Source organism: Urocitellus parryii, chromosome 4 (assembly GCF_045843805.1).
Source record: "Urocitellus parryii isolate mUroPar1 chromosome 4, mUroPar1.hap1, whole genome shotgun sequence".
NCBI lineage: Eukaryota > Metazoa > Chordata > Mammalia > Rodentia > Sciuridae > Urocitellus > Urocitellus parryii.
The window spans coordinates 10,267,356-10,293,900 of NC_135534.1; the positions used below are offsets into that span (position 1 = coordinate 10,267,356).

The 26,545-nt window shown below is 37.6% G+C and overlaps 1 protein-coding gene across 1 annotated transcript in view; it reads right to left on the reverse strand.

Annotated features, from left to right (window-relative positions):
• Nucleotides 1-10,725: 10,725 nt before the first annotated feature.
• Nucleotides 10,726-26,545, reverse strand: part of LOC113177698 (organic anion transporter 7-like) — a 57,159-nt gene continuing 41,339 nt past the window's right edge. The window contains exons 5-10 of the mRNA XM_077797443.1: nucleotides 21,518-21,641; nucleotides 16,017-16,132; nucleotides 15,123-15,337; nucleotides 13,486-13,594; nucleotides 11,947-12,150; nucleotides 10,726-11,034 (exon numbers count right to left, since the gene is read on the reverse strand). Coding sequence (XP_077653569.1) covers nucleotides 10,974-11,034; nucleotides 11,947-12,150; nucleotides 13,486-13,594; nucleotides 15,123-15,337; nucleotides 16,017-16,132; nucleotides 21,518-21,641 — 829 coding nt within the window. The 3' untranslated portion in view covers nucleotides 10,726-10,973. The remainder of the gene's footprint in view (nucleotides 11,035-11,946; nucleotides 12,151-13,485; nucleotides 13,595-15,122; nucleotides 15,338-16,016; nucleotides 16,133-21,517; nucleotides 21,642-26,545) is intronic.

Here is a 26,545-nt window from a genome sequence, read left to right on the forward strand (position 1 = left end):
TTTTTTAACTTAAGAGGATTCAGGATTGAGAGGCAACTAAATTAAATCATGCTATTTAATTTTTAAAAAACTGTATTTTTATATCTTTTTTAGAAATTTCATTAATTAAGAAAAGAAAAAGAAAAAGAAAAAATACTGATTTTCTTTTCCTTGGCATCTGTTCTGGAGAATTGTTGTATTCCTTTGGAAGCATCATGATATCTTTTTTTAAGAGAGAGAGACAGAGAGAGAGAAAATTTTTTTAATATTTATTTTATTTAGTTTTCGGCGGACACAACATCTTTGTTTGTATGTGGTGCTTGAGGATCAAACCCCGGCCGCACACATGCCAGGCGAGCTCGCTACCACTTGAGCCACATCCCCAGCCCAAGCATCATGATATCTTGCATGTTTACATTTCTGTGTCCCTAATTAGTATTGACAGATCTGACAGTTCAGTGGCCTCTGAATTTTTTATAGAATGGTTGTGTATTAAAATTTTTATTTTGGCAATAATTTTATGGCATTGGTTGGGTTGATTTCATTGGATTGCATTGGATATACCAGGTGGCCACAGTGGTATAGTCTACATGTACATTCTTCACCAGCCATCCATGTCTGTGAGGTCTGTCATTGTCTCAGTGGCCCAGAATACAAGAATTTGGGGGCTTATTCACAAGGTTGGATGTATCTCTCTTAGTGGGGTGTAGCTGAGACTTGTCAGTGGCTGTGTGTGTGGTTCATGCAGCTTCAGATGTGAGGCAGCTCTCAATTTCCACAGGTTGTGTGGATGCAGGGATGTTCTGGTGGATTGGGGCAGGTAATGTGTGTTTCCCATGGCTGAAGGCAGGTGGGCAGGTCTACCTGCCTCTCAGGATGTTGGTGGAATGAGCTGTTTAGGGTTACCTGCCTGTTTACCTGAATGAGGATAGTTAGATAAGAATGCACATACTCCCCTATACCACAGAAGTTTGGTCAAGATTACACAAGGGTATGCTGATTCACTTGTTTGCTCCATGGGTCCTCTGAAGGGTGGGTGCAGCTGCCTAGGTACTTCATAGGCTGAAGATGGGTGAGTAAAAGCAAGTACTTGATTTATGGGACCACAGGTTTGTGGAGTCTTGAGATGTTACTATGCAGCAGAAGCTTGGTTGTAGAAGGGCACAGCATTGGCAAGGAATGCTGTCTGAAATAATACACCTAGACTGAGGTCCTATGAGGGCTGCAGCCCTCTCTAGAAGCAAATAATTCAGGTTTTCATGAGTGTTAGTTGGGACTGTTAGGGGATCTCCTGCTTGCCATTTCTGCTTGTGCTTCTTCACTCTTGGAGTCAGAAAAGATATATTCTGTGTTTTATTTCCTTCTTTATAAGACCATGCTGGATCTCTAATATCCACTGTGTCTCTGTCACATCCTACTGTGTTATGGTACTATGCCCCAAATAATCCAGTTATGTTTTCTTGTTTCTTCCTTTTTCAAAGACAAAAGTATGCCAGGCACCTCTACCCAACCTTCTTGCTGATATCACTTAACTAAAATATTTAGCATGATGTCTATGTTCAGAAATTAACCAATTAAAGGTCATTTACAACTAGAGAAGTCTAAAATCCAGTGGTCTTTTCAGAGTTTGAGAGATTATGTACTGAACAAGGGGTATAGGGAACATAATGGCAAATGTTGTGATTTAGATATTAAGTGTCCACCAAAAGCTGATATGTGAAACAATGCAAGAGAGGTCAGTGGTGAAATTATACTATTATAAAAGCCTTAACCTAATCTGTGCATTAACATACTTGAATAGATGAAGTGGATGGTAACTGTAGGCAGGTAGATTATGGCTGGAGGATATGAGTCATTAGAGTTGTGCTTTGGGGGCTTATATTTTGTCCTTATTGAACAGATATCTCTCTCTCTCTCTCTCTCTCTCTCTCTCTCTCTCTCTCTCTCTCTCTCTCTCTTTCTCTCTCTCTCTCCTCTCTCTCTCCTCACTATTTTTCATCTCCTCCTCCTCCTCCTCCTCCTCCTCCTCCTCCTCCTCCTCCTCCTCCTCCACCGCCTCCTCCTCTCTCCTTCTTATTCTTTCCTCTTGGCTTCCTGGTGCCATGTTCTATTTTTTTTAAATTTTTTTGTTGGTTGTTCAAAACATTACACAGTTCTTGACATATCATATTTCACACTTTGATTTAAGTGGGTTATGAACTCCCACTTTTACCCCGTACACAGATTGCAGAATCACATCGGTTACACATCCACTGTTTTACATATTGCCATACTAGTGTCTGTTGTATTCTGCTGCCTTTCCTATCCTCTACTATCTATCCCCCCTCCCCTCCCCTCCCCCTCATCTTCTCTCTCTACCCCATATACTGTAATTCATTTCTCCTCCTTGTTTTTTTACCCTTTCCCCTCACTCCCTCTTGTATGTAATTTTGTATAACCATGAGGGTCTCCTTCCATTTCCATGCAATTTCCCTTCTCTCTCCCTTTCCCTCCCACATCTCGTCCCTGTTTAATGTTAATCTTCTTCTCATGCTCTTCCTCGCTACTCTGTTCTTAGTTACTCTCCTTATATCAAAGAAGACATTTGGCATTTGTTTTTTAGGGATTGGCTAGCTTCACTTAGCATAATCTGCTCTAATGCCATCCATTACCCTGCAAATTCTATGATTTTGTCATTTTTTAATGCAGAGTAATACTCCATTGTGTATAAATGCCACATTTGTTTATCCATTCGTATATTGAAGGGCATCTAGGTTGGTTCCACAGTCTTGCTATTGTTAATTGTGCTGTTATGAACATCGATGTAGCAGTGTCCCTGTAGTATGCTCTTTTTAGATCTTTAGGGAATAGACGAAGAAGGGGAATAGCTGGGTCAAATGGTGGTTCCATTCCCAGCTTTCCAAGAAATCTCCATACTGCTTTCCAAATTGGCCGCACCAATTTGCAGTCCCACCAGCAATATACAAGTGTACCCTTTTCCCCACATCCTCACCAACACTGTTGTTGTTTGACTTCATAATGTCTGCCAATCTTACTCGAGTGAGATGGTATCTTAGGGTGGTTTTCATTTGCATTTCTCTGACTGCTAGAGATGGTGAGCATTTTTCATGTACTTGTTGATTGATTGTATGTCCTCCTCTGAGAAGTGTCTGTTCAGGTCCTTGGCCCATTTGTTGATTGAGTTATTTGTTTTCTTATTGTTTAATTTTTTGAGTTCTTTGTATACTCTGGATATTAGGGCTCTATCTGAAGTGTGAGGAGTAAAGATTTGTTCCCATGATGTAGGCTCCCTATTTACCTCTCTTATTGTTTCTCTTGCTGAGAAAAAACTTTTTAGTTTGAGTAAGTCCCATTTGTTGATTCTAGTTATTAACTCTTGTGCTATGGGTGTCCTATTGAGGAATTTGGAGCCCAACCCCACAGTATGTAGATCATAGCCAACGTTTTCTTGTATCAGACACCGTGTCTCTGATTTGATATCAAGCTCCTTGATCCATTTTGAGTTAGCTTTTGTACATGGAGAGATAAAGGGATTCAGTTTCATTTTGTTGCATATGGATTTCCAGTTTTCCCAGCACCATTTGTTGAAGATGCTATCCTTCCTCCATTGCAAGCTTTTAGCCCCTTTATCAAATATAAGATAGTTGGAATTTTGTGGATTGGTTTCTGTGTCCTCTATTCTGTACCATTGGTACACCTGCCTGTTTTGGTACCAGTACCATGCTGTTTTTCTTACTATTGCTCTGTAGTATAGTTTGAAGTCTAGTATGGCTATACCGCCTGATTCACACTTCCTGCTTAGAGTTGTTTTTGCTATTCTGGGTCTTTATTTTTCCATATGAATTTCATGATTGCTTTATCTATTTCTACAAGAAATTCTGTTGGGATATTGATTGGCATTGCATTAAACCTTAGAGTACTTTTGGTAATATTGCCATTTTGATGATATTAGTTTTGCCTATCCATGAACAGGGTATAATTTTCCATCTTCTAAGATCTTCTTCTATTTCTCTCTTTAGGGTTCTGTAGTTTTCATTGTATAAGTCTTTCACCTCTTTTGTTAGGTTGATTCCCAAGTATTTTATTCTTTTTTTTTTTGAGGATATTCTGAATGGAGTGGTTGTACTCATTTCCATTTCAGAGGATTTGTCACTGATATACAAGAATGCCTTTGATTTATGCATGTTGATTTTAAATCCTGCCACTTTGCTTAATTCATTTATTAGCTCTAATAGTTTCTTTGTACACCCTTTTGGGTCTGCTAGGTATAGAATCATGTCACCTGCAAATAGTGATAATTTAAGTTCTTCTTTTCCTATTTTATGCCTTTAATTTCTTTTGTCTGTCTAATTGCTCTGGCCAGTGTTTCAAGAACTATGTTGAACAGAAGTGGTGAGAGAGGGCATCCCTGTCTTGTTCCAGATTTTAGAGGGAATGCCTTCAATTTTTCTCCATTCATAATGATGCTAGCCTGAGGCTTAGCATAGATAGCTTTTACAATGTTGAAGTATGTTCCTGTTATGCCTAGTTTTTATAGAGTTTTGAACATAAAGGGATGCTGTACTTTGTCAAATGCGTTTTCTGCATCTATCAAGATGACCATATGTTTCTTATCTTTCAGTCTATTGATGTGGTGAATAACATTAATTGATTTCCGTATATTGAACCAGCCTTGCATCCCAGGGATGAACCCTACTTGATCATGGTGCACAATTTTTTTGATATGTTTTTGTATCCAATTTGCCAGAATTTTATTGAGGATTTTTACATCTATGTTCATTAGAGATATTGGTATGTAGTTTTCTTTCTTTGAAGTGTCTTTGTCTGGTTTAGGAATCAGGGTGATGTTGGCCTTGCAGAATGAATTTGGAAGTTCTCCCTCTTTTTCTATTTTCTGAAATAGCTTGAAAAGTATTGGTATTAGTTCTTCTTTAAAGGTTTTGTAAAACTCTGCTGTATATCCATCCGGTCCTGGGCTTTTCTTGGTTGGTAGTCGTTTGATGGCTTCTTCTATTTCCTCAGTTGATATTGGTCTGTTTAGGTTGTGTATATCCTCCTGACTCAATCTGGGCAGACCATATGACTTAAGAAATTTATCAATGCCTTCACTATCTTCTATTTTATTGGAGTATAAGGATTCAAAATAATTTCTAATTATCTTCTGTATTTCTGAAGTGTCTGTTGTGATATTGCCTTTTTCATCCTGTATGCTAGTAATTTCAGTTCTCTCTCCTCTCGTTAGCATGGCTAAGGGTCTGTCGATTTTATTTATTTTTTCAAAGAACCAACTTTTAGTTTTGTCAATTTTTTCAATTGTTTCTTTTGTTTCAATTTCATTAATTTCAGCTCGGATTTTAATTATTTCTTGCCTTCTACTTCTTTTGCTGTTGTTTTGCTCTTCTTTTTCTAGGATTTTGAGATGAAATGTGAGATCTTTTATTGTTGGTTTTTTCTTTTTTTAAGGAATGAACTCCAAGCAATGAATTTTCCTCTTAGAACTACTTTAATTGTATCCCATAGATTCTGATATGTTGTGTCTGTGTTTTCATTTATCTCTAAGAATTTTTTTAATTTCCTCCTTGATGTCTTCTATAACCCTTTGATCATTCAGTAACCTATTGTTCATTCTCCAAGTGATGCATGATTTTTCCTTCCTTCTTTTATTGTTGATTTCCAGTTTCATTCCATTATGATCAGATAAGATGCATGGTATGATCTCTACTCCTTTATAATGTCTAAGAGTTGCCCTGTGACATAATATATGATCTATTTTTGAGAAGTATCCATGTGTTGCTGAGAAAAAAGTGTAACTGATGTTGGGTGGTATATTCTATATATGTCAACTAAGTCTTGGTTATTAATTGTATTTTTGAGTTCTATAGTTTCTTTATTCAACTTTTATTTGGAAGATCTGTCCAGTGGTGAGAGAGATGTGTTGAAGGCTCCCATAATTATTGTATGGTGGTCTATTAGACTCTTGAACTTGAGAAGAGTTTGTTTGATAAACATAGCTGCACCATTGTTTGGGGCATATATATTTATGATTGTTATGTCTTGTTGTTGTATGGTTCCCTTGAGCAATATGTAGTGTCCCTCTTTATCCCTTTTCATTAACTTTTGCTTGAAATCTATTTTATTTTATATGAGTATGGACACTCCTGCTTGTTTCCGAAGTCCATATGAGTGATATGATTTTTCCCAACCTTTCACCTTCAGTCTATGTATGTCTTTTCCTATCAAATGAATCTCCTTTATGCAGCATATTGTTGGATCTTTTTTTTTATCCATTCTACTAGCCTGTTGTCTCTTAATTGGTGAGTTTAAGCCATTAACATTTAGGGTTATTATTGAGATATGGATTGTTCTTCCAACCATATTTGTTTATTTATGTTACTTAACATGGTTTGTTTTTCCTCTTTGATTATTTTCCCCTTTACTGTACTACCTCCCACTGTTGGTTTTCATTGTTATTTTCCATTTCCTCACCCTGTAATGTTTTGCTGAGGATGCTTTGAAGAGATTGTTTTCTAGCTGCAAATTCTTTTAACTTTTGTTTATCATGGAAGGTTTTAATTTCATCTTCCATCCTGAAGCTTAATTTCACTGGATACACAATTCTTGTTTGGAACCCATTTTATTTCAACATTTGAAATATGTTATTCCAGGATCTTCTAGCTTTCAGAGTCTGTGTTGAAAGATCAGCTGTTATCCTCATTGGTTTACCACTAAGTGTAATCTGCTTCCTTTCTCTTGTAGCTTTTAAAATTCTCTCCTTATTCTGTTATGTTGGGCATCTTCATTATAATATGTCTAGGTTTGGATCTCTTGTGATTTTGCACATTCAGCGTCCTGTAGGCTTCTAGGATTTGGGATTCTGTCTCATTCTTCAAGTCTGGGAAGTTTTTTCGTATTATTTCTTTGAACAGATTGCTCATTCCTTTGTTTTGGACCTCTATACCTTCCTGTATCCCAAAGACTCTTAAGTTTGTTCTCTTTATGTTATCCCATATTTCTTGTATGTTCTGCTCCTGGTTTCTTAACAGTCTTGCTGAGCTGTCTATGTTCTTTTCAAGTTGAAATACTTTGTGTTCATTGTCTGATGTTCTATCTTCTAAGTGTTCTACTCTGCTGGTAGTATTCTCATTTGAGTTCTTAAGTTGGTTTATTGCTTCCTGCATTTCTAGGATTTCTGTTTGTTTGTTTTTTATAACCACTATCTCCCTGTATAGTTGATCTTTTGCTTCTTGGATTTGTTTATGTAATTCATTGTCAAAGTGATCTTTCATTGTCTGATTTTGCTGTCTAATGTCTTCCTTGAGACTCCAGATCATCTGAAGCATATATATCCTGAATTCTTTATCTGACATTCCATCTGCTGCAGATATTACCTCTTCTGAAGATGATTTGACCTGCATTGCTTGTGATCCTTTCTTTCCTTGTCTTTTCATACTGCTCTTTTTTTTTTTTTTGCTTGGTGAAACTGATATATTATTGAATTTTCCCCCTATATATTTATATTGCTCTTGTATAGTTGCAAAGTCTCCCTTGCAGGCCGGGTGGCAGCTGTGCTCCTCCTCCAATTGGGGGGATCTGTCTATCACACCAGCGGGCCGCTGGGCCCCTTCTTGGGGTCGCGTGGTCTGACTACCTTGCGGGCAATGGCTGGGCCCCTCCTCAAATAGGGGTGATCTGTCTACCATGCTAGCAGGCCACTGGGCCTGTTCTCCAGGTTGCAGGTCTGCCTTCCTTGCAGGCACAGGTGGCAGCTCTCCTGGTGCCATGTTCTAAACTGCTTTATTTCTCTGCTGTGCCCTTCCACCATAATGTTCTGCCTAGGCTCAAAGTAAAGAAGTTGGCCATCTATAGACTGCAACATCCAAAACCTTAAGTCCCAAATAACCTTTTTCTCCTCTCCTCCTTTTTGTTCCTGTCAGTGGCAAAAAAAAGTTGACAAAAACAGCAACCAGAGAGACACCCTCCAGATCTCAGGCCTTGGTCCAGGACTGCCTTTCCTGACCTATGGGAGCCCAGGCCCAGGGTAGGCCCAGGTATGCCCCCTGACACCTGGGAGCCCAGGCCTAACCCACTTCAATCTTAGGTCACTGCAGCCATCCCTAGAGCTTTCCCCACACAGTAGCCTCTACCGTGTGACAACAGACAGAGCCTAGAAGTAGCTATATCTTGAAGCAGGCATCCCAACGCCAGTGAAAGGCCCACCTATTAAGCCCCAAGTCAGAAAGATATTGCATCCATCTTGGGGCACTTCCACTGCCATCTCAAGTGACCTCTGCTATTGCCGCCATCACTTTTAGTTACAGTAGCATACACCCTGGGACACCGGAAGGGTCTGGAAGACTAACACCAAGGTGAGGTACAGATAATCTGCACAAACACTACAAGATTATATGGTAGAAACCATATTATCTCAGATCCACATTGCAAGAAAGGAAAACACATAGACAACATGAAAAAACAAGGGAGGAAAGTGCCACAAACAAACCAGTTTACTACAGTAACAGACCCATTGTCAGTTGAAGAAATGTCACAGAAGGTGACTGTTCATAATTAAAATGATCTGTGAATTAATGAATGACCTAAGTAAGCAAATACAGGCAAAAATTGATCACTCCAACAATGAGATAAGAGAGCAAATACAGGTAACCATCGATTACACCAATAAACAGATAAGGAAGCAAATACATATATCCACTGATCACACCAACAAAGAGATAAGGGAGCAAATATAGGTAGCAAAAATTACTTCAAGAAAGAGAGATTCTGAAAAAAAAATTAAAAATCCTTGAAATGAAGGAAAAAATAAACCAAATTTAAAAACTCAATAGAATGCCTCACCAACAGACTATATCACTTGGAAGACAAATGTCAGGTAATGAAGATGAAGCATACAATCTAAAAAATAGTTGACCACACAGTGAAGATGATAAGAAGCTATTATTAGAACATCCAAGAATTATGGGATAGCATCGAAAGACCAAATCTAAAAGTTATTGGGATAGAGGAAGGCACAGAGTTTCAAACCAAAGGAATGCACATTCTCTTCAGTGAGATAATATCAGAAAATTTTCCAACATAAAGAATGAATTGGAAAATCGAGGCTTATGTGACATAAAATGGACAAAATTATAATAGATCTATACCAATGCACAGTATAATGAAAATGTCTAGTATACAGAATAAAAATAGAATCTTGAAGGCCAAAAGAGAGAGGAATCAGATCACATATATGGGAAACCAATTCATATCTCAGCAGATTTTTCAATGCAGACTCTCAAATCCAGGAAATCATGGGACAATATATTTCAAGCTCTGAGAGAAAATGCATGCAAACCAAGAATCTTATACCCAGCAAAATTTAGCTTTAGATTTGAGGGGGAAATAAAAACTTTTCATGATAAACAAAAGCTAAAAGAATTTACAACTAGAAAAGCCTGCACTACAGAACATCCCCAGTACAATATTCTATGAAGAGAAAATGAAAAACAACAATGAAAATCAGCAAAGTGAAAAAGTGAATCAAAGGAGAAGCCAAGTCAAGTTAAATACCAAAAATAAACAAAAATGCCTGGCAATACAAATCATGTCTCAAAAATAACCCTGAATGTTAATGGCAAAAATAAATGTTAATGGCATAAACTCACTAATAAAAACACATAGATTGTGGTGGGGTTGGAAGCCCTGTAAACATCCCTTAATATAATGATGTGTCAAACTGTGAGAGTGAAGGTGAAGCTGCTGTGGAGACTCCAAGAAGTTGGAGGGTCCAGAAGTACAGAACACTTGCCAAGGGAAGGTGCCATCAGTGACCTGATCCAGCCCAAGAGAGTCGCCTTATGAGCAGTCCACAAGGGTGGGTCTGCTCCAGTTCTTTTGAGCTCAAATCACACCCTGTGTCTGAAATACTGGATATGGAATCACAGGATTTAATCTATACCCTGATGAATTTTGGTCCCTTCTATGCACCTATTTCCCCCCTTTGGAATAGGAACATGTCTCCTGACTATGTCCCACATTGTATGTTGGAAGTATATAACTTTTTAAATAGGGATTCAAAGCTAAGAATGTGCCCTGATTTTTAGGAGAGACTTTGATCCTGGAGATGTTAAAACTGTTAAGATGAAGGGAGCCTTTGGATCTTTGATCTCAGTGCATTTTGCATTATGGGATAGACATGAAATTTGGAGCATGGGGGCAGAATGTTAAAGCTTAGATCTGAAGTGTGCCCCAAATAATTATGTGATATATGCTTGGCCACCAGCTGGTGGTATGATTGGAAGGTGGTAAATATTTCAAAAATTTGTACCTAGTTGAAGTGATTTAAATCAGTGGGAGTGTGACCTTGAAGGAGATATTGAGATGCTCATATCTTCCTTTCTCTTCTTGTCTTCAATGAGATGAGCAAGTTTGTTCCACCAGGGACTCCCCAATATAATACTTTCCATTCCCATAGACCCAAGGCAGCAGGGCAAAGCAAACATGGAAAGAAACTTCTGAAACCATTGCCAATATAAATTTTTCCTTGAATTAAGTCATTTAACTCAATTTATTTTGTTGCTGAGACAGAAAGCTGACTCACATACTGGTATTTACATGTATTTGGAACTACTAAGATTCAAGTCTTTTCAAGAGTGTTGGATTCTTCATTGTAATTATACTCTTAAGAGTATTCTTAAGTAAGAATACTCTTTCTATAAATTCAGAAAGAAAAATGTTTTAAAGCTAGTTCTATCTCCCTATTCAGAAACATTTTAGGTATCTACACTATATAAATATTCTCTCATGTATTTCAAAGTACTGTAGTTTCTTTCAACTTCTTGTGATTCATAAAGTATCTTGTATACAATAATTTAGATTCACCATTATAAATGGGAATTTTCTGTTGCTTCTATTTATTTTAATTTTTGCTGATGTCTTGGAGTAATCTATATATTTCTTCTTTTTCTTGCTCTTGATCAGTATCCCATTTGTGAAATTCCTTAGAAGTGTGTCACTTTGATGGAGGTATCTTCCTGCTCTGTTCTTCTTGAGGCTTTCCCACTAGAACAGATATGGAAAAAAATACATGATGAAAGAAATACAAACAAGAAAGGACATGGAGAAAGCATTATCTCCTGCATTCTTTACAGCAAGCTGATCCTTTCCCCACCATCCTTGGTAAAAAAAAAAAAAATGACACCTGCCCATGGATTTCGGTAAATATTGTGAAGTAAAATTCAAATATTCCTATAATATTTGGAAGGAAGCTTTGATGGTTTCTATTCCATCCTTGGCCACCATGTCATTCTCCACAGAAGTCTTTGGAAAAACCAGGGAAGTACAAAAAATTTAAAAATCTTTCCAATCATTCATCATTTTAAAATTCCTTTATTTACCATTGCATTTTTCTCTTTTCTGAACACTTTCATTCCTGGTGAAAACAAGATAGTCTGAATCTCACAGGCAACACAACAAGACTCCTCCCCTAAAATGTATTGTCAGCTATGGAAGGGACCCTAGTCTTGTAATGATCACCCCTGGGTTCTTCAGTGACCAGGGAAGAGCTCAAGCCTATAAGAAATGACAGTGCCAGACAGCTACCAGCTGTCATTGGGCTACAGGATAGTAGGACATAGAGAGTGAGATTTGTCATTTGTATATGTGCATGTTTGTGAAATACCTTCAGTTACACTGTAGCAGCAAGGACTGAGTAGACCTAATTGTGATGTATTTACTACTAAACCTACTGGGGCAGTTTGGGAAAAACTGGCTGGCATGATCTAGAAATCTTCAGGGGAACATCTGAGATCACTGGTTAAAGCCTATTGCTTTTACTAAACCAATGGTACTGACCACATGGAAAGAGAGTAAATCTATAATTTCCAGAGACATATGGCCCCAGTAGAATCTGTCTTCTCATCTCAGATCTATGGTACATAATTCTTCTAAGGGACCATGAAAGGGTTCACTCACTCATTTTCTATATCTTGGAGGGAATCAGGCAGTTGATGATTCCTAGTTTCTGGAAGGAGGAAGACAACAAGGCCAGCAAAAAAGCAGGAGGCTCCATAGATGATCCAGGGCAAGGGTTCAGCATATGTTTCCAGGGTCATCAACAGGGGAGCCACAGCTGCCCCCAAACTACTGCAAACTCCAATGATTCCAAAAGCTGTTGCCCTTGGAGCACAAACAAAAAGGCATAATAAATCTGTTGAGAATGCACATGGGTTTGTGTCACCTTCATGCATTAATTATGGGAGACAATAAGGGATGTGCTTTGTCATGAGAAGATTGATGATATGCTCTTGTGATATACCCAACCTGATCTTTTCTTAAAATTGGGAGCCATCTTGCCACAAAGCCATGGAAAGATAATTTTGGCTTTACTATAAATTACTGCAGATTCTGAACCTACTTGGAATACCTTCCCGTGCCTTGAACTCACCGATGCCTGGCTCTCTGACCAGATAGCAGCCCTCTCTAAAACTTTAGTGATGCCTCACAAATCTTGGCCTTCCCTGGCCAGATAAAAACCCTCTCTGAGACTCTAATAATCTTCATAAATTCTGGATGTCAAGGCCAGCAAAAATGTAAACTACGATTAGTGTTATGCTCCTTAGAGTTTTCTTATCTGTAACCCCCCTTTGTGTAACTTTCAGGGCTATAAAGCTGGGCTGCAGGAAAGCTGTGGCTGCTGTCTTGTTCTCACGGTTTTCTGTGGGAGAGGCAGCCCAGCCGGTCAAAATAATAAGTTTGCTTTAATTTGATTTTAATTGGAGTCAGTGGTCTTTTCTTGTGTCATGGTCTAACACTTGCTTTTGAAATTTTTGTTGGTTTGCTAGCAAATTTTCTCAAGTTTACAAAGTATTAAGACATGTTTTATCATTTAGAAGTACTATTGTTCATTTATTTAATTTTGCTTTATTTCTCATTTATTTTATTTTCTTATTCATTTACTTTGTTTTTTTTTGCTACTTTTCAATTATACAAATTATACTATTGTGATACAATTGTATATGAACATAATTTTGTCAAGTTCATTTTACAATTCCTCCTCTAGCCTGTCTCTCTCCAATATGAGAAAACATTTCAACCCTTCAGTTCCTGAGTCTGGCTTATTTTACTCAGCATGGTCTTCTCAAATTCCATCCATTTACCTGCAAATTACATAATTTTCTTCTCTTTATGCCTGCATAAAACTCCATTGTGTATATTTACCATATTCTCCTTATGCACTCATCTGTTGATGGACACCTGGGCTGGATCCATAACTTGGATATTGTCAGTTGCAAAATAGCATCTCAAATTTAGGTGAATCCAAAGAATACATGAGATGTACGTTGGTGGTATATTACCACACCTAAAAGTACCTAGCAAAAAGCTAACTTTGAGTAAACTGTGGCTGTAATTGTTATCATCACCATTGATCATTTGTGTTTTCTTTGCTTGAAAAGTCAATGATTTGGAAATAGGCCCTTTTTACCCTGATAGAGAACCTGTGAGATTTTTTACCTGATGACAGTGGGGAGCAGTTCATTTGCCTGGGTCAAACAACAGGTAATAGAAGCAAAACAAATTCCTCCTCCCAAAGTTGTCAGAACCATACGCACAGTCGACATTTCTGGAAAGATGATCCAGGAGAGTCAGGATTTTAGATGAAGATATCGGCATCCCCCAAATCCAAATGGAAAACACCCTTATTGGAGATATTCACAGAGTAAAATATACTATAGATAAACTGCACAGAGGTGAAGTTTGTGACCAACCTAAGGGACTTACCTGAATGTTTTAAGTTATGGTGAATAAAATGTTTTCAATAATTTAATTTATTCTCCTTGCCTTCTCAAGTTTGTTAAACAAGGAGAGAGGATGCTGAATGCAGAAGGAACTCACATTCTTTTTCTTTCCAGTGTCTCTTGTACCATTTATGTGGCAGATAGGACAATCATATAGGAATTACTGAAGGGTGTCAGAATTACTGAAGGGTGTCTTGCTCTTTTATAAAACACAGTTATAAAAGAACAAGAATATTATATTAATGGACAAGCTGCAGAATAGCCTGATCTAGTAAAATTTATCAAGACTCAAGAAAAAGGACTTCTCTTATGGAAAACATGTCACACTTTGGAAACCACTGAAGGAAACTTTCATAGATTCAGTTACCTACTCTAAGAAGAAAATCTCATGAGAGCTTGAAATCTTGGAGAAGGTTTTCTTGCAGAGCAGCAAACTGACATCATTGTCCACATTCAAGAGAAGTGGAGCCTATACATGGGTGTGATGGCACACACCTGTGATCTTATTTTCTCTGGAGGCTAAGACAGAAGGATGGAGAGTTCAAAGCCAGCTTTAGCAACTTAGCAAGACCCTAAGCCATTTAGCAAGACCCTGTCTAAAAATAAAACAGGCTGGGGATGTGGCTCAGTTGTTAAGTGCCACTACAGTCAGCTCCTGGTACGTACCAGAGAGAGAGAGAAAAAAGAAGGAGGAGGAGGAGGAGGAGGAGGAGGAGGAGGAGGAGGAGGAGAAGGAGGAGGAGGAGAGCCCAAAATTGTAGGATTTGTAAAACACATTACAACACAAGGAGTTCAGCAATGCATGATGATGGATATATAGGTGCTGGTGTACACCTCTTCTCTACTTGAACACAAGGAGTTTTATTTCCTTAAGTCAAGACAACTCTCCAATCCAAGGTTGCATTCTGGTGACCTACCATGAGACTCATGTATAGACACACAGAGTTCGGGAATAAATTGTCACTGAAGGTGAAGTAATAAGACAGAGCCAGGCAGAGGAAGTGATAGTACAGTGCGGCTCATGATGGTAAGTCTAGACCCTTCATGTTTGCAAGAAAATGTAATTGGCCAATGGGTAAATGTTGTATTGCTGACCTAGAGAAATTCAGAACTCAGTGGCACCATATTCCAGGTACTTAACTGACAATAATGAAGAGAAGCAGGCATCTGAACAAACTTTACTGACCTTTGGCTGTTTTCCTAGCAACCTAATGGCAGAATCTGTCCTAAATGCCCAACTTGTGTAAGGGAGACCTTAGAACCCAGTTTTTCTGATTCCTGTAGGGGCTACCTGAAAAATCCTGAGGGAAGTGGGTAATATATTTCCTTTTTCACCCTGTGCTCTTTCCTCACCTGCAGGCACAAATATGATGGCCAGAAAAGTGATTCCCATCATGGACATGAAAAAAAATATGCTTATACGACGGCCCCTGTGTTTCAGTGCCCAAAGTGAAACATAATTGGCTGGGAAGTTGACTACACCAAGGAGAACCTGGACCAGGAAAACATTGCTCCCCAGGTGCTGGAGGTGGAGAGTCAAGCCAAAAGTAGGCATCATTGTTGCAAATCTGTAGCAAACACACAGGAAAGACACATGCCACAAGGGTTAGCACTTATATCCTTTAGATAATGGTAATACTGGCTCAGTCATTTGTTGGTGTTGAAACATACAGGCATATCTCTTCTTTGGAATATGTGCCTATGGGTGATTATTTTAATTATTAACTGTACTAAAACAAATATATGATGCTGGAGGCCATCAGTGATGTTTAGTTTGGGGAGATGTGAGGGATATTGTGGAAATACAATACAATCCTTAAGGGTCTTTAGGATTTTAGAGTTTTTTTCAGCTCTTGATCTGAGTGTTGGAAATATCTTTACATATGTAAATATACAGTGAATTACATATATTTATGCAATTCACTCTTTGAAATTTTACCTCCATTAAAGCAAATAATGAAAGCAAGCAATGAAGAAAATCAGAGACAACGTCTGTTCATAGTTGGAGTTTGCAGCATCAGTCTCTGGTGTGAGCCTCACTGTGTGATATGATAAACAGGACTCCTCACTGTGCAATGGTTCTGTGTCAGTCTTTACATGACCCTCTGACTCTCCACAGCCATCGTGGTGCTCTTTATGTCTTCCTCATCTTTTATCTCCAAAGCTGTGCTCACCACATATTGTACACTTTGAAGGAAGGAATAAATACTTTCTCCACTCTTTCTGTAAGCATGGTGTGAAGCCTACCTCACCAAGGACAGGAGACAGATCCGTTTACACAGGTTGGGTGTGTGGAACAAGTCGCACAGAGTAGGTTTTGTCTGTGTTGCCTTCAGCTCCTCCTTCATGGCGGATCTCACAGCCTTCAGTTAATAACAGAGACAACAAATTGTTCCCTTGTCAGAAAATGATGGGTATTGAGGAAGCACTAAGCAAACACAGAAAGCAAGTTCAATAATTTCATTATCTAGTGGAAAATATAGACATTGAAATAATAGAAGGTATAAAAGCAGTGTGCTAGGCGAACTCAGTAGTTCACAGAACCTCAGGGAACTTGTGCAATGAAGACACATTAGCAGGAAACTGGAGAGGATTATACAGCATTGAAAAGAGAGTGTATGTTAGAGATTTATATGAGGAAGGAAACCAAATGATGAGTTAGGCTACAATCCTACAATCCAAAGCCCCATTCATACTAGATGGCTATAGAAGTGTAGGTAGTAGAGTTTTTTCTCCATTAGTTACTAATGATGGGGAAATAATTCTTCTGTCTCAGGAAGATGAATTATTTCCTGGCAATTTATTTCTTTATTTTTATTTCTTAGTTTTTTAGTCATCCTATTTTATAAAATAACTTGGATGGTGTGTCCCCATGAAAGAGGGACCTGTAATTAAACTTGAGTTGGAATCATGGATGATGTTGGTTTAAATTGATTTAACCTCAGGCTGAGTTTTATACTGAAGTGCTACATTGGACTTTCCAATTGCTTGTTGTGTACCCTGGGCAAGGTGACTGATATAACTTTACCTCAATTTCTTTGTCATTGAAAAGATGAAATAAAAGAGTCAGGATCAGGAAAAGCAGGGGAAAACGCCCTTCTCACAAACATTTTCCAGGCTCTTTAGTAGTAATTTATAAATATACATAACAAACTACTTCTACCAGAACTCTTGTACTTATTAATTTATTAGTTATTTGGAGATATTAATTATATTGCCATGTCTCCTTTACAAATGTGATAATACTATAAACGTCATCAGAAAACTTTAGAGAAGAAGGAAATTCAGAGAATTGGATCTACTCCCGTGACTGGGGAATTCTACACCACTGGGAATGGCCCGACAGCTTTCAGCCCTAGCTTCAGTAGTGGAAACAGGATTTATGCTTGTGTTAGAGAGGCATCTGTGGTGATACCCTCTGCACCAAACACATAAACCCATGACCACTGGCCATTGTTCTCGTGATATTAATAAGAATTAGCTGCAAGAAGACCTTAAATCTGTCTCACATGAGAGCTACAATGCCTGAGAGTGACTTTCAAACTCTTTCATTTTCCAAGTCAAACATCAGGGCATGCTGGCTTAATTTGGTACCAGTTACAAATTTTTGATGAGCTTACAGAAATGAGTGGAGTTTCCAGAGATATTTAGGTGGGCAATGCTTGCTGACATTGGGGCCTTTACAAGTGTGTCCTTCCTGGTAAACCTTATTTGGGGAAGAAGCAGCACCTATTCAAATGGGGGTATGCTGGTTCTTCACATTTTATGAATGTATCTTTCTCTGTGACTTCCCTTCTATGCCCATCATCACACCATGATTTGGGGAAAAGCCTAAAATTGTCTCAGTTTTCCCTATGTGCCAACATAGGTGCCTTGAAGTCAGTTCATACTGATTTATAAGAGCTCTCTGTTAAGTTTTTAATGATTAAGAGCCTGTTGACATCATAAGGTTAGCTTGAATTTGACTCTGGTGGAATTTAGCAATCCACAGAAAGTAATAATTGCTACAATTCTGGACTCTAGGATTTTTTCAAACCTTTGAATGTTGGAGTTAAACATTTACCAGGACACCAGTTTGCCCTTCTGAAGTCATTTGGACTCTACTCAAATGCAAATAACCATATACCCTGACTGTTGAAACCTGGATGGTTCCACCCTAATCTCAAAGACACATTTCAGACACTAAAATTTTCAAGATGCATTCAAAGCCTCCATCTCTACATTGAGGTTAGGTTTCCATCTTTGGGATTCACTTTGCCGCATTACTTGACTGCTCAAAGGCTGCATCAAGCCCACTGACCTGGTGAGGATGGGTGATCCTTCTGAAGACAGGAGCTGGAAATGCTTCTGTCCCCTATCTGTCAAAGAATTTGTCACAGGGAGTTATGGAACATGCTCAGAAAGGAAGTGCAAGAAAGGAAAAATGCAATGGGGAAAGAGGGCAAAACAGAGACCCAAGGCAGGATGCATTTGGAAGCTGACATTCCAGTGCCAGTTGAGTAATAAAACAAATCATTTGAGCTTTGGGACAATGTTTGTGAACTTGTTCATAGATAGAAGATGATGATAACTATTTTCTGCTTCTCAAATTTCTTTTTAATATATGATCAATATTGAAAAATCTGCCCATATTTAACAATGCATCTTAATGATTTTGGAAGTAACTGCATACCTGTGAAGTTGTCACCAAAACCTATCAATATACTGAGTCCCTTCAAAATTTCTTCCTCCCCTGTGTATTCATTTTTATTGTTTATTTTGGTAAGAACAGTTAGGACAAGATCTGACCTCTTGGACATTTTGAAGTACATAATATAGTATTGTTTATTATTGTCAGAATGCCATACAGTGGATTTCTAGAACTTACTTATCTGATGTATTTCCACAATGAATATGGGAATTCAGAGATCTCCTCGAGATCCAAATTTGAATTCCTTTGGATATATACCAAGTTGTGGGATTGCTGGATCAAATAATTCTATGCAAATTTTTGAGGAATTTCCATATTGTTATCCACAATGGTGACATCAATTTACATTATTATCAGCAATGTGTATAAGGGTTCTTTTTTATCCACATTCTCATTATTAGTTGTCCTTAATCTAATAAAAGCTCTCCTAACAGGTACAGGTAATATCTCAATGTGGTTTTGATTTCTACTTCCCTGATGCTTAGAGATGCTAAGCATTTTTTACATACCATTTTGTCATTGTGTCTTCCTTCACACATGTCTACATTTCAAGACAAAAGAAACAGAAACACAAAAAACAACTTACAGAACACAGTAAAATCTGTATTAAGGACGTACAGGAAAAGCATCAGATGAAATTCAGCATCCTTTCATCATAAAACATCTCAACAAATTAGGTATTCAAGGATCATATCTCAACACAATAAAGCCCATTTGACATGCTGGAAAAAAGTCAGACCTATGTCTTTACTACATAGGCAAATTGATCCAAAATAGACTGCAGACTTAAATGGAATTCCCCCAAACAATTACACTATCAGAAGAAAACTTGTAATAAAACTACATGACTGTGGTGTGGGAAAGAATTTTTAGATGAGACTGCAAAAAGGAACAAGTCAAAATTGACAAGAAGGATTAGAAAAAAATTTCTGCACAAAAAGGAAGCAAGGAACATATGGAAGAAACAAAATACACAGGGAGGAAGATATTTGTCAACTATGCTCTGATAAGTCATTGTTCTCCAAGATGGATGTATGAGAAACTCAAATGACTCAATAACGAAAAATTAATTAAAATACCAAAAAAATCTGAAATTAAGATAGGAAGACAATCTTCAGAATCACCTGGAACACTTCAAAATACAGATTCCTAGGCTGCAGCATCCACCTCCCTAACACTTACACACAGGGATCCTTATAAGCAGTAGTGGGAACCGTTGATTTAAAAAAAATGGGCAAAATATCTGAACAGACACCTCTCAAAGGAAGACCTGTGAATGGGCAATAGGTAAAAAAATAAATACTCAATATCACTAAGCACACAGTAAATGTACAACAGTTCTACAATGAAGCAGAACATGGTGGCATGTGTTTGTAAGCCCAGCTACTTGGGAGACTGAGGTAGGAGATTATAAATTTGAGCCCAACTTGGGCAATGGAGTAATTCCCCTCTCCCAAAATAAGAAAGTGGAGGAGATACTGGGGATGTAGCTCAGTGATGGAGCAATCCTGGGATCAATCCCTAGCAAAAGAAAAAAATATTACAATGATATATTTACTTCTTCCCGCTTGGAAAGGCTATTATTTAAAAAAACTACGAAGGATTACAAGTGTTAATGAGAATGTGAACAACAGAGAACCTTTGCACACTATTTATAGAAATTCAAATTAGTACAATCATGGGAAATAATGTGAAGTTTCTTCAATAAGTAAAAACAGAATTGCTATATTCAGTGTATATAAAAGAGCCAAGTTATGGAACCAACTCAAGTGTTCATCAACAGATAAAGTGAATAGGTTGGGCTTGATGGTGCATGCGTCTAATCCCAGCAAATCAGGAGGCTGAGGCAGGAGCATCACAAGTTTAAGGCTAGCCTCAATAACTTAGTAGGACCCTGTCTTGATATAAAAAGACTGAAAATGTAGTTCAGTGGTAAAACACCAGGAGGTTCAATTCCCAAAATTAAAGTTAATAAATAAATAAAGATGAGTGTGTAAATAAACTTGATTATATCACAACTAAAGATTATTTAACTGTACCAGAGTAAAAGTACAATATACTTTCTACAGAAATACATTTTGAATTTTGATCATTTCCTGTGGGATTCTGCATGATATTCTTTCAACATGTTAGGCAGCTGCAGGGAGCCATAGTTCTCATCAACATGATCTTTATGGTAACAACATACACTCCACCAGGTATTGTGTGTGTATATATACAGTAGATTATGCATATTAAATGCACTTTTGACTTGTAACATTTAAATTTATTATTGGTTGTTATGGTTTGGATATGAGGGGTCTCCCCCAATGTTCCACTGTTATTGGGGGAGGTGAAATGATTAGATTATGAGTATCATACATAGTGAATTAATCCTTTTGAAGGATTCAAAAATTTGAATGGGTTGCAAAGTGGTTTACCATAGGCAGGTGGGGTGTAGATGGAGAAGTGGGTCACTAGGGAAATACCTTGGGGATTATATGTTTGTTTCTGTTTCCTTCTCCTCTATTTTGGTTTCCTGATTACCATGAAGTGCACAGCCTTTCTCTACAATGCACTCTGCAAAAAATGGTTCATCTCACTTCTGGAGTTATAGAGTCAAATGACGATGGACTGGGACCTCCAAAACTGTGAGCACAAAGTAAAATGTTCCTGGGCAAAATCATTCTTCTCAGGTATCTTGGTCACTGACACCAAAAGCTAACTAACATGTTGGTTAGTTGGTTATTGAGACTTTTATTAATTAGTTTACTTAATTGATTTAATTGGCTAGACTTAACCATTCCACCTTGTAGGCCTCAAAACATTACATTGTAAAGATAAAAACATACAGTGTTATCTGTCAAATTAAAGACTAGTCAAATAAAAAGAATAAAATCCTGTGAAGGCAGTTGTGTGAATTAATTTTGAGGACCAAAAGGAAGAAAAAATTGGAACTCTTTGCCTCCTCTGAATAAAATCTCTGTGCCCAGTCTTTTCAATTACACCACATTGCATCTTTGGACACCTATTAACAGTGTGTCTTCCCTGTCTCATAAGTACCCCCCATACTGCTCACCTCTATGGTTAGGGCATCTGCAGAAGTCTTCATTCCATTCACCCGTGCAGCTTTTTTAAGTTCCTGTAAGCCCGCCTCGGGTTTGTTGTTGATAATCAGCCACCGAGCTGACTCTGACATCCACCTGATCAAAGATGATGGAAGTGTAGTCAACTCTCACATGGTATTTACCACATCACCTTCATTCTCCTTCAATCTAATACCTACCAGTTACTCAATTAAGCCAAGAAACACACTGTCATGTTGCCTGGTACCATAACTAGGCAAATGGGAAATGATGCCTGCATGCAGTACACCTGCACAGCTGGGATGGTGCACATGGAGTCCTTCCTATTCGCAGCCTTCTTGGGTGGACACACCTTGACTATGGCACCCATAGCACTGGAGCACGAGGGACACTTGGCTGTTCAGACCTTCTTCAAGTTACTTGTAAGGGCAAAAGAAATGCTGATTTATAAAGCGTTCTTTTCCTAAAATAAGCACCCCCAAAATATTTTTGCTTACTGAAGGTCCCATGCAGACTGAAAGCACTCCTACTTCTGCCACTGTGGTGGAATCTGATACACAAACAGCTCAGTCTGCCTGGACACTCTCATCTATGTAATGGGAACAGCAACGTCACCAGTTTGCAGATTTGTTATGAGAATGAATGACATCATGGATGAGTACACCACAGGGTACACCCTCTTGTCTGCCAGAAATCGTCTCACTCTCTTAATCTGTAATCATCTGTCTGAGAGTCATTCCTCACCAAATGGGCCTCCTCCACTGAGCCAGCTTTTTGGGAGGAGGAACACCAAAGCCTATCTTAGGCTTTCTAAAGACAGGAAAGGAAGGGGCTGGGGATGTGGCTCAAGCAGTGGTGCGCTCGCCTGGCACGCATGCGGCCCAGGTTCAATCCTCAGCACCACATATAATCAAGGATGTTGTATCTGCCGAAAACTAAAAATAAATAGTTCTTTCTCTCATCCTTTATCACCTCCAAAGTTGCAAATCCCCCAAATATTCTCTGTTGGGCATTTTTCTTTTAAAGCTACACACAAAAATACGTGACATAGTTGTGGCTATCTAATCTTCAAGTGCTTCTTGATGTGATGGAAAATGTTTTATTGTTTTGTCATTTTATGTTTATTAAATACATTTAGTTTTCATTAAGCATCTTCATAATCACTAAGTATTTTAATTTTTAAAAAAGTACAGAGAGAGAGCATAACAGTGGTTGTTACCACAAATTGTACTAAAAATCATACTAATTTTGTCAGATCCCTAAAATAAGAAATAACAGAATCAAATTAAAACTTAGTTTTAAAAATTTTTATTAATCTATTACAACTATATATGATACTGGTATTCATAGATGCACACAGCATAATTTGATCTACCTTATTCCCTAGTATCTCCCCTTCTCTATTCCCTGCTCCCTCACCATGATCCTCTTCCTCTCCTCCACTGGTCCTTCTTCTATTATATTTTAATTAGTGATTTTAATTATATATATATATAAAATGGAATCATTGTGGTACCTTTTATCATGGCAATATCATAATTTGGTTGATTTTATTTCCAACTACATACATCTCCTTGTTTACTTTTACATTTCCTTTCACTACTCTATTGGTCTCATTTAAATTTTTGTGGATCCCTTTTTTATTTCTTTTTTCCTCTCCCATTTCTGCATATGAGAAAGAACATTTGACCATTGATCTAAGGATGGTTTATTTCACTTAGCTTGATGTGCTCCAGATCCATCCATTTCCCAGAAAATGACTTAATTTCATTTTTGTTGTTGTTGTTGTTGTTCAAGTAAAACTCCACTTTGTATATGTATCACATTTTCTTTATCCTCTTATCTGTTGATGGACATCAAGGATGGTTCCATAACTTGGGTATTGTGAATTGTGTTGCCATAAAGATGGGTATACATGTATCACTATAGAATGCTGATTTTAGTTCCTGTGGATAGATAGAGAAGGGTGGAATATCTGAGTCACATGGTGATTCTTTTTCTAGTCTTCTGAGTGATCTTCATACTGGTGTCCACAGTGGTTGTAGGAATTTACAGTTACACCAACATTGTACAAGTATACCTCTCCCCCTCATTCTCATCATCATTTATTGTTATTTGTATACTGATGAATGCCATTCTAACTGGGGTGAGATGAAATCCCAGTGTAGCATTGATTTGCATTTCCATGATTGCTAAGGATATTGAACTTTTTTATGTACTTGTATTTCTTCTTTTGAGAAATAAGCCTTATTTGTTTTGCTCAGTTATTTATCATGTGTTTTTCTGATTTTAAGGTTTTGTGGGTTCTTTATGTATTATGAATATTAATTCCCTGTAAGAAGAGCAGTTGGCAAACATTTTCTCTTATTCAGCAGAATCTCTCTTCATGTTCTTGTTTCCTGTGCTCTGCAATTTGTTTTTAAAATTTCATACCATCCCACTTATTGATTCTTTGTTTTATTTTTTATGCTATAGGATCAATACGTGCACTAATATATTGGAATGTTGAACTAATGTTTTCTTCTAGCAGTTTCTGAGTTTCTGTTCTAAATTCTATGTCCTTGAGCCACTTGACTTGACTATTATGTCAGATGAGAGGTAAGGATATAATTTCATTCTTCTACATATGAATATTCAGCTTTCCCAGCACCATTTCTTCAAAAGAATATCTTCTCCACTATATGTTTTCAGCACCATTGACAAGGATCATGAGTGTATCTTTGCAGATTTTTCTCTGTGTCTTCTATTCTGCTTAATTGGTCCTCATGTCTACTTATATGCCAGTTCCATACTGGTTTTGTTACTATAGCTCTGTAATATAATTTGAAGGACATTTTGATGCCTCCAGCATTGTGCTTATTGCTCAAAATTTTTGGCTATTCTACATCTTTTATTCTTCCAAATGAATTTTAGGACTGTTTTCCCAGTTCTGTGAAGAATTTCATTGGCATTTTGATGGGGATAGCATTGAATCTGTAGATTCCTTAAGCAGTATGAACTAGTCTTCTTTGTCTCTTCTGATTAATTTTGCTTTTCAGTCCTTTTTATCTGCCATGATACACAGCAAGGATGTTGGCCTGCAGTTTTTGTTCCTTTATTTGTCGTTATCTGGTTTTGGTATCAGGATGTTTCTGCTTTCATAGAATAAATTTGTAAATATTATCCCCTTTTTATCTCATGAAACAAGTTAGAGAGTCTTGAGAAGTTTTCTTCTTTAAAGGTCTTATAGAATGCAGCCAAAAATCCAACTAGTACCAGAATTTTCTTTGTCACAAAGGTTTTTATTGTTAATTCAATATTACTGCTTTTTTTGTCCACTTAGCTTTTCTATACCCTTTGGCTATCGTTTGTGTAAGTCACATGTTTTTTTACAAATATTTAAATACCATCTGGATTTTCCAATTTATAGGAAAATAAGTTTTTAATTTTCCTTAATGGTCCTTTGTATTTCAGAAATGTCTGTGGTTATATTGTCCATGTAGCACTAATTTTCTTTAGATGGTTCCTACTTTTTTTCTTATAATTAGTTTGGCTAAGAGTTTAACAGTCTTATTTATTTTTTCCAAGAATTAACTCTTTGTCATATTAATTCTGTGAGTTTAGGGGGGGTTCATTTTTTATTTCATTGGTTTGTATTTTGATTATTTACTATCATCTAATGAACATAGAAGTAGTTTGATCCTCATTGTCTTTGGCCTTGAGATCTAATATCAGATTTTTTATTTAGGATATTTCTATCTTAAATGTAGGCACTTACTACATTATATTTATTCTTAGATCTGGTATGCTGTATCATTATTCTTGTTTGTTTCTAAGAATTTTTAATATTTCTCTTGATTTTTTCTCCTATCCCATCCTTGTCCAACAGTGTGTTGTTCAGAGGCTCCCAAATGGTGGGAAGAGGAAGGAGGCACTTCCCACTTGCTCTGATGTTTGGAATTGAGGAAACAGTATTGCTTCTTAATTACAAGGTGGGTGTATGAAGAAAATCATTAAAAATCAGTATTTGTCTGTCAGAGATTCAGAGAAGCCCAGAAATTCTGGTGTTGTGAACGAAGGATATAAGGAAACATACCAGAGCCTGCACCACCACAAAGGGAGGGACCACACAAGGGGAAAGAGAAACACAGTGAACAAATTGGACACATAAACACCTTTAAAAGGCAGTCTAGACTTGGCAGACACAAACACCCCTGAGTGAACTGGTGTTTAAATGTGCTCCATGTTTCTCAACATGTAAATGAAGAACAGAAATGGAGATCTAACTGTAGGAGTTTAAGCTGAATCTTGTTCCTGTAGGAACTTGAGAGTTCTTTACAAAAACATCCACTTTTGTCTCAGCCAGTGCTTACTGTGTCATCTCAAGTTCGCCTGAAAAATCATGATCCCAACATGATCATAGTGAATAGCAGAACCAGGGAATTCAGGACAGAAACAGAGGAGAGTACAACCTACTCTCCCTTTGGGCCCTGTGGTGTGAATGATCAGTTGAAAAGGACAGGAAAATTAAACAGGTGGGCAGGATACACTTAGGGATGGAGAATTTAAAGTTCATATTTGGTGATCAGTGGAGGGGGGCTACAGAAATCTTTCCATTCACCATCTACCCATAGTGGTCTGCTACCAGGACCTATGGGTAGAACTCTTCAGTGATGTTGGAAATCCCCATGCCTACCCGAGAACTTCATCTACTCAATCCTAGGGGCATGAGAATTTAGCATGCAGGATAAGACCCCCCACAAAGGTTAGAAGCCAAATACAGTTTCAAAACATTTTTATTTTCTTATTAACTAATTTATCAACCAATTAAATAAAATCACCCCCATTTACCACTCAGACTAGTGGATTTCTGGAGAACATTTGTAAGAAGTTCTTAAAAGATTTATTAGTATGAAATTGTTCTGAAGTGGTTGTAACTACTTGAAATTAATCTCTCTCCTCTCAGTGTACTGTTAGAGATTAGACCTAATAGGAAATTTAAATTGAGTGAAGATGTGGAACTCAAGGCATTCACCCAACCC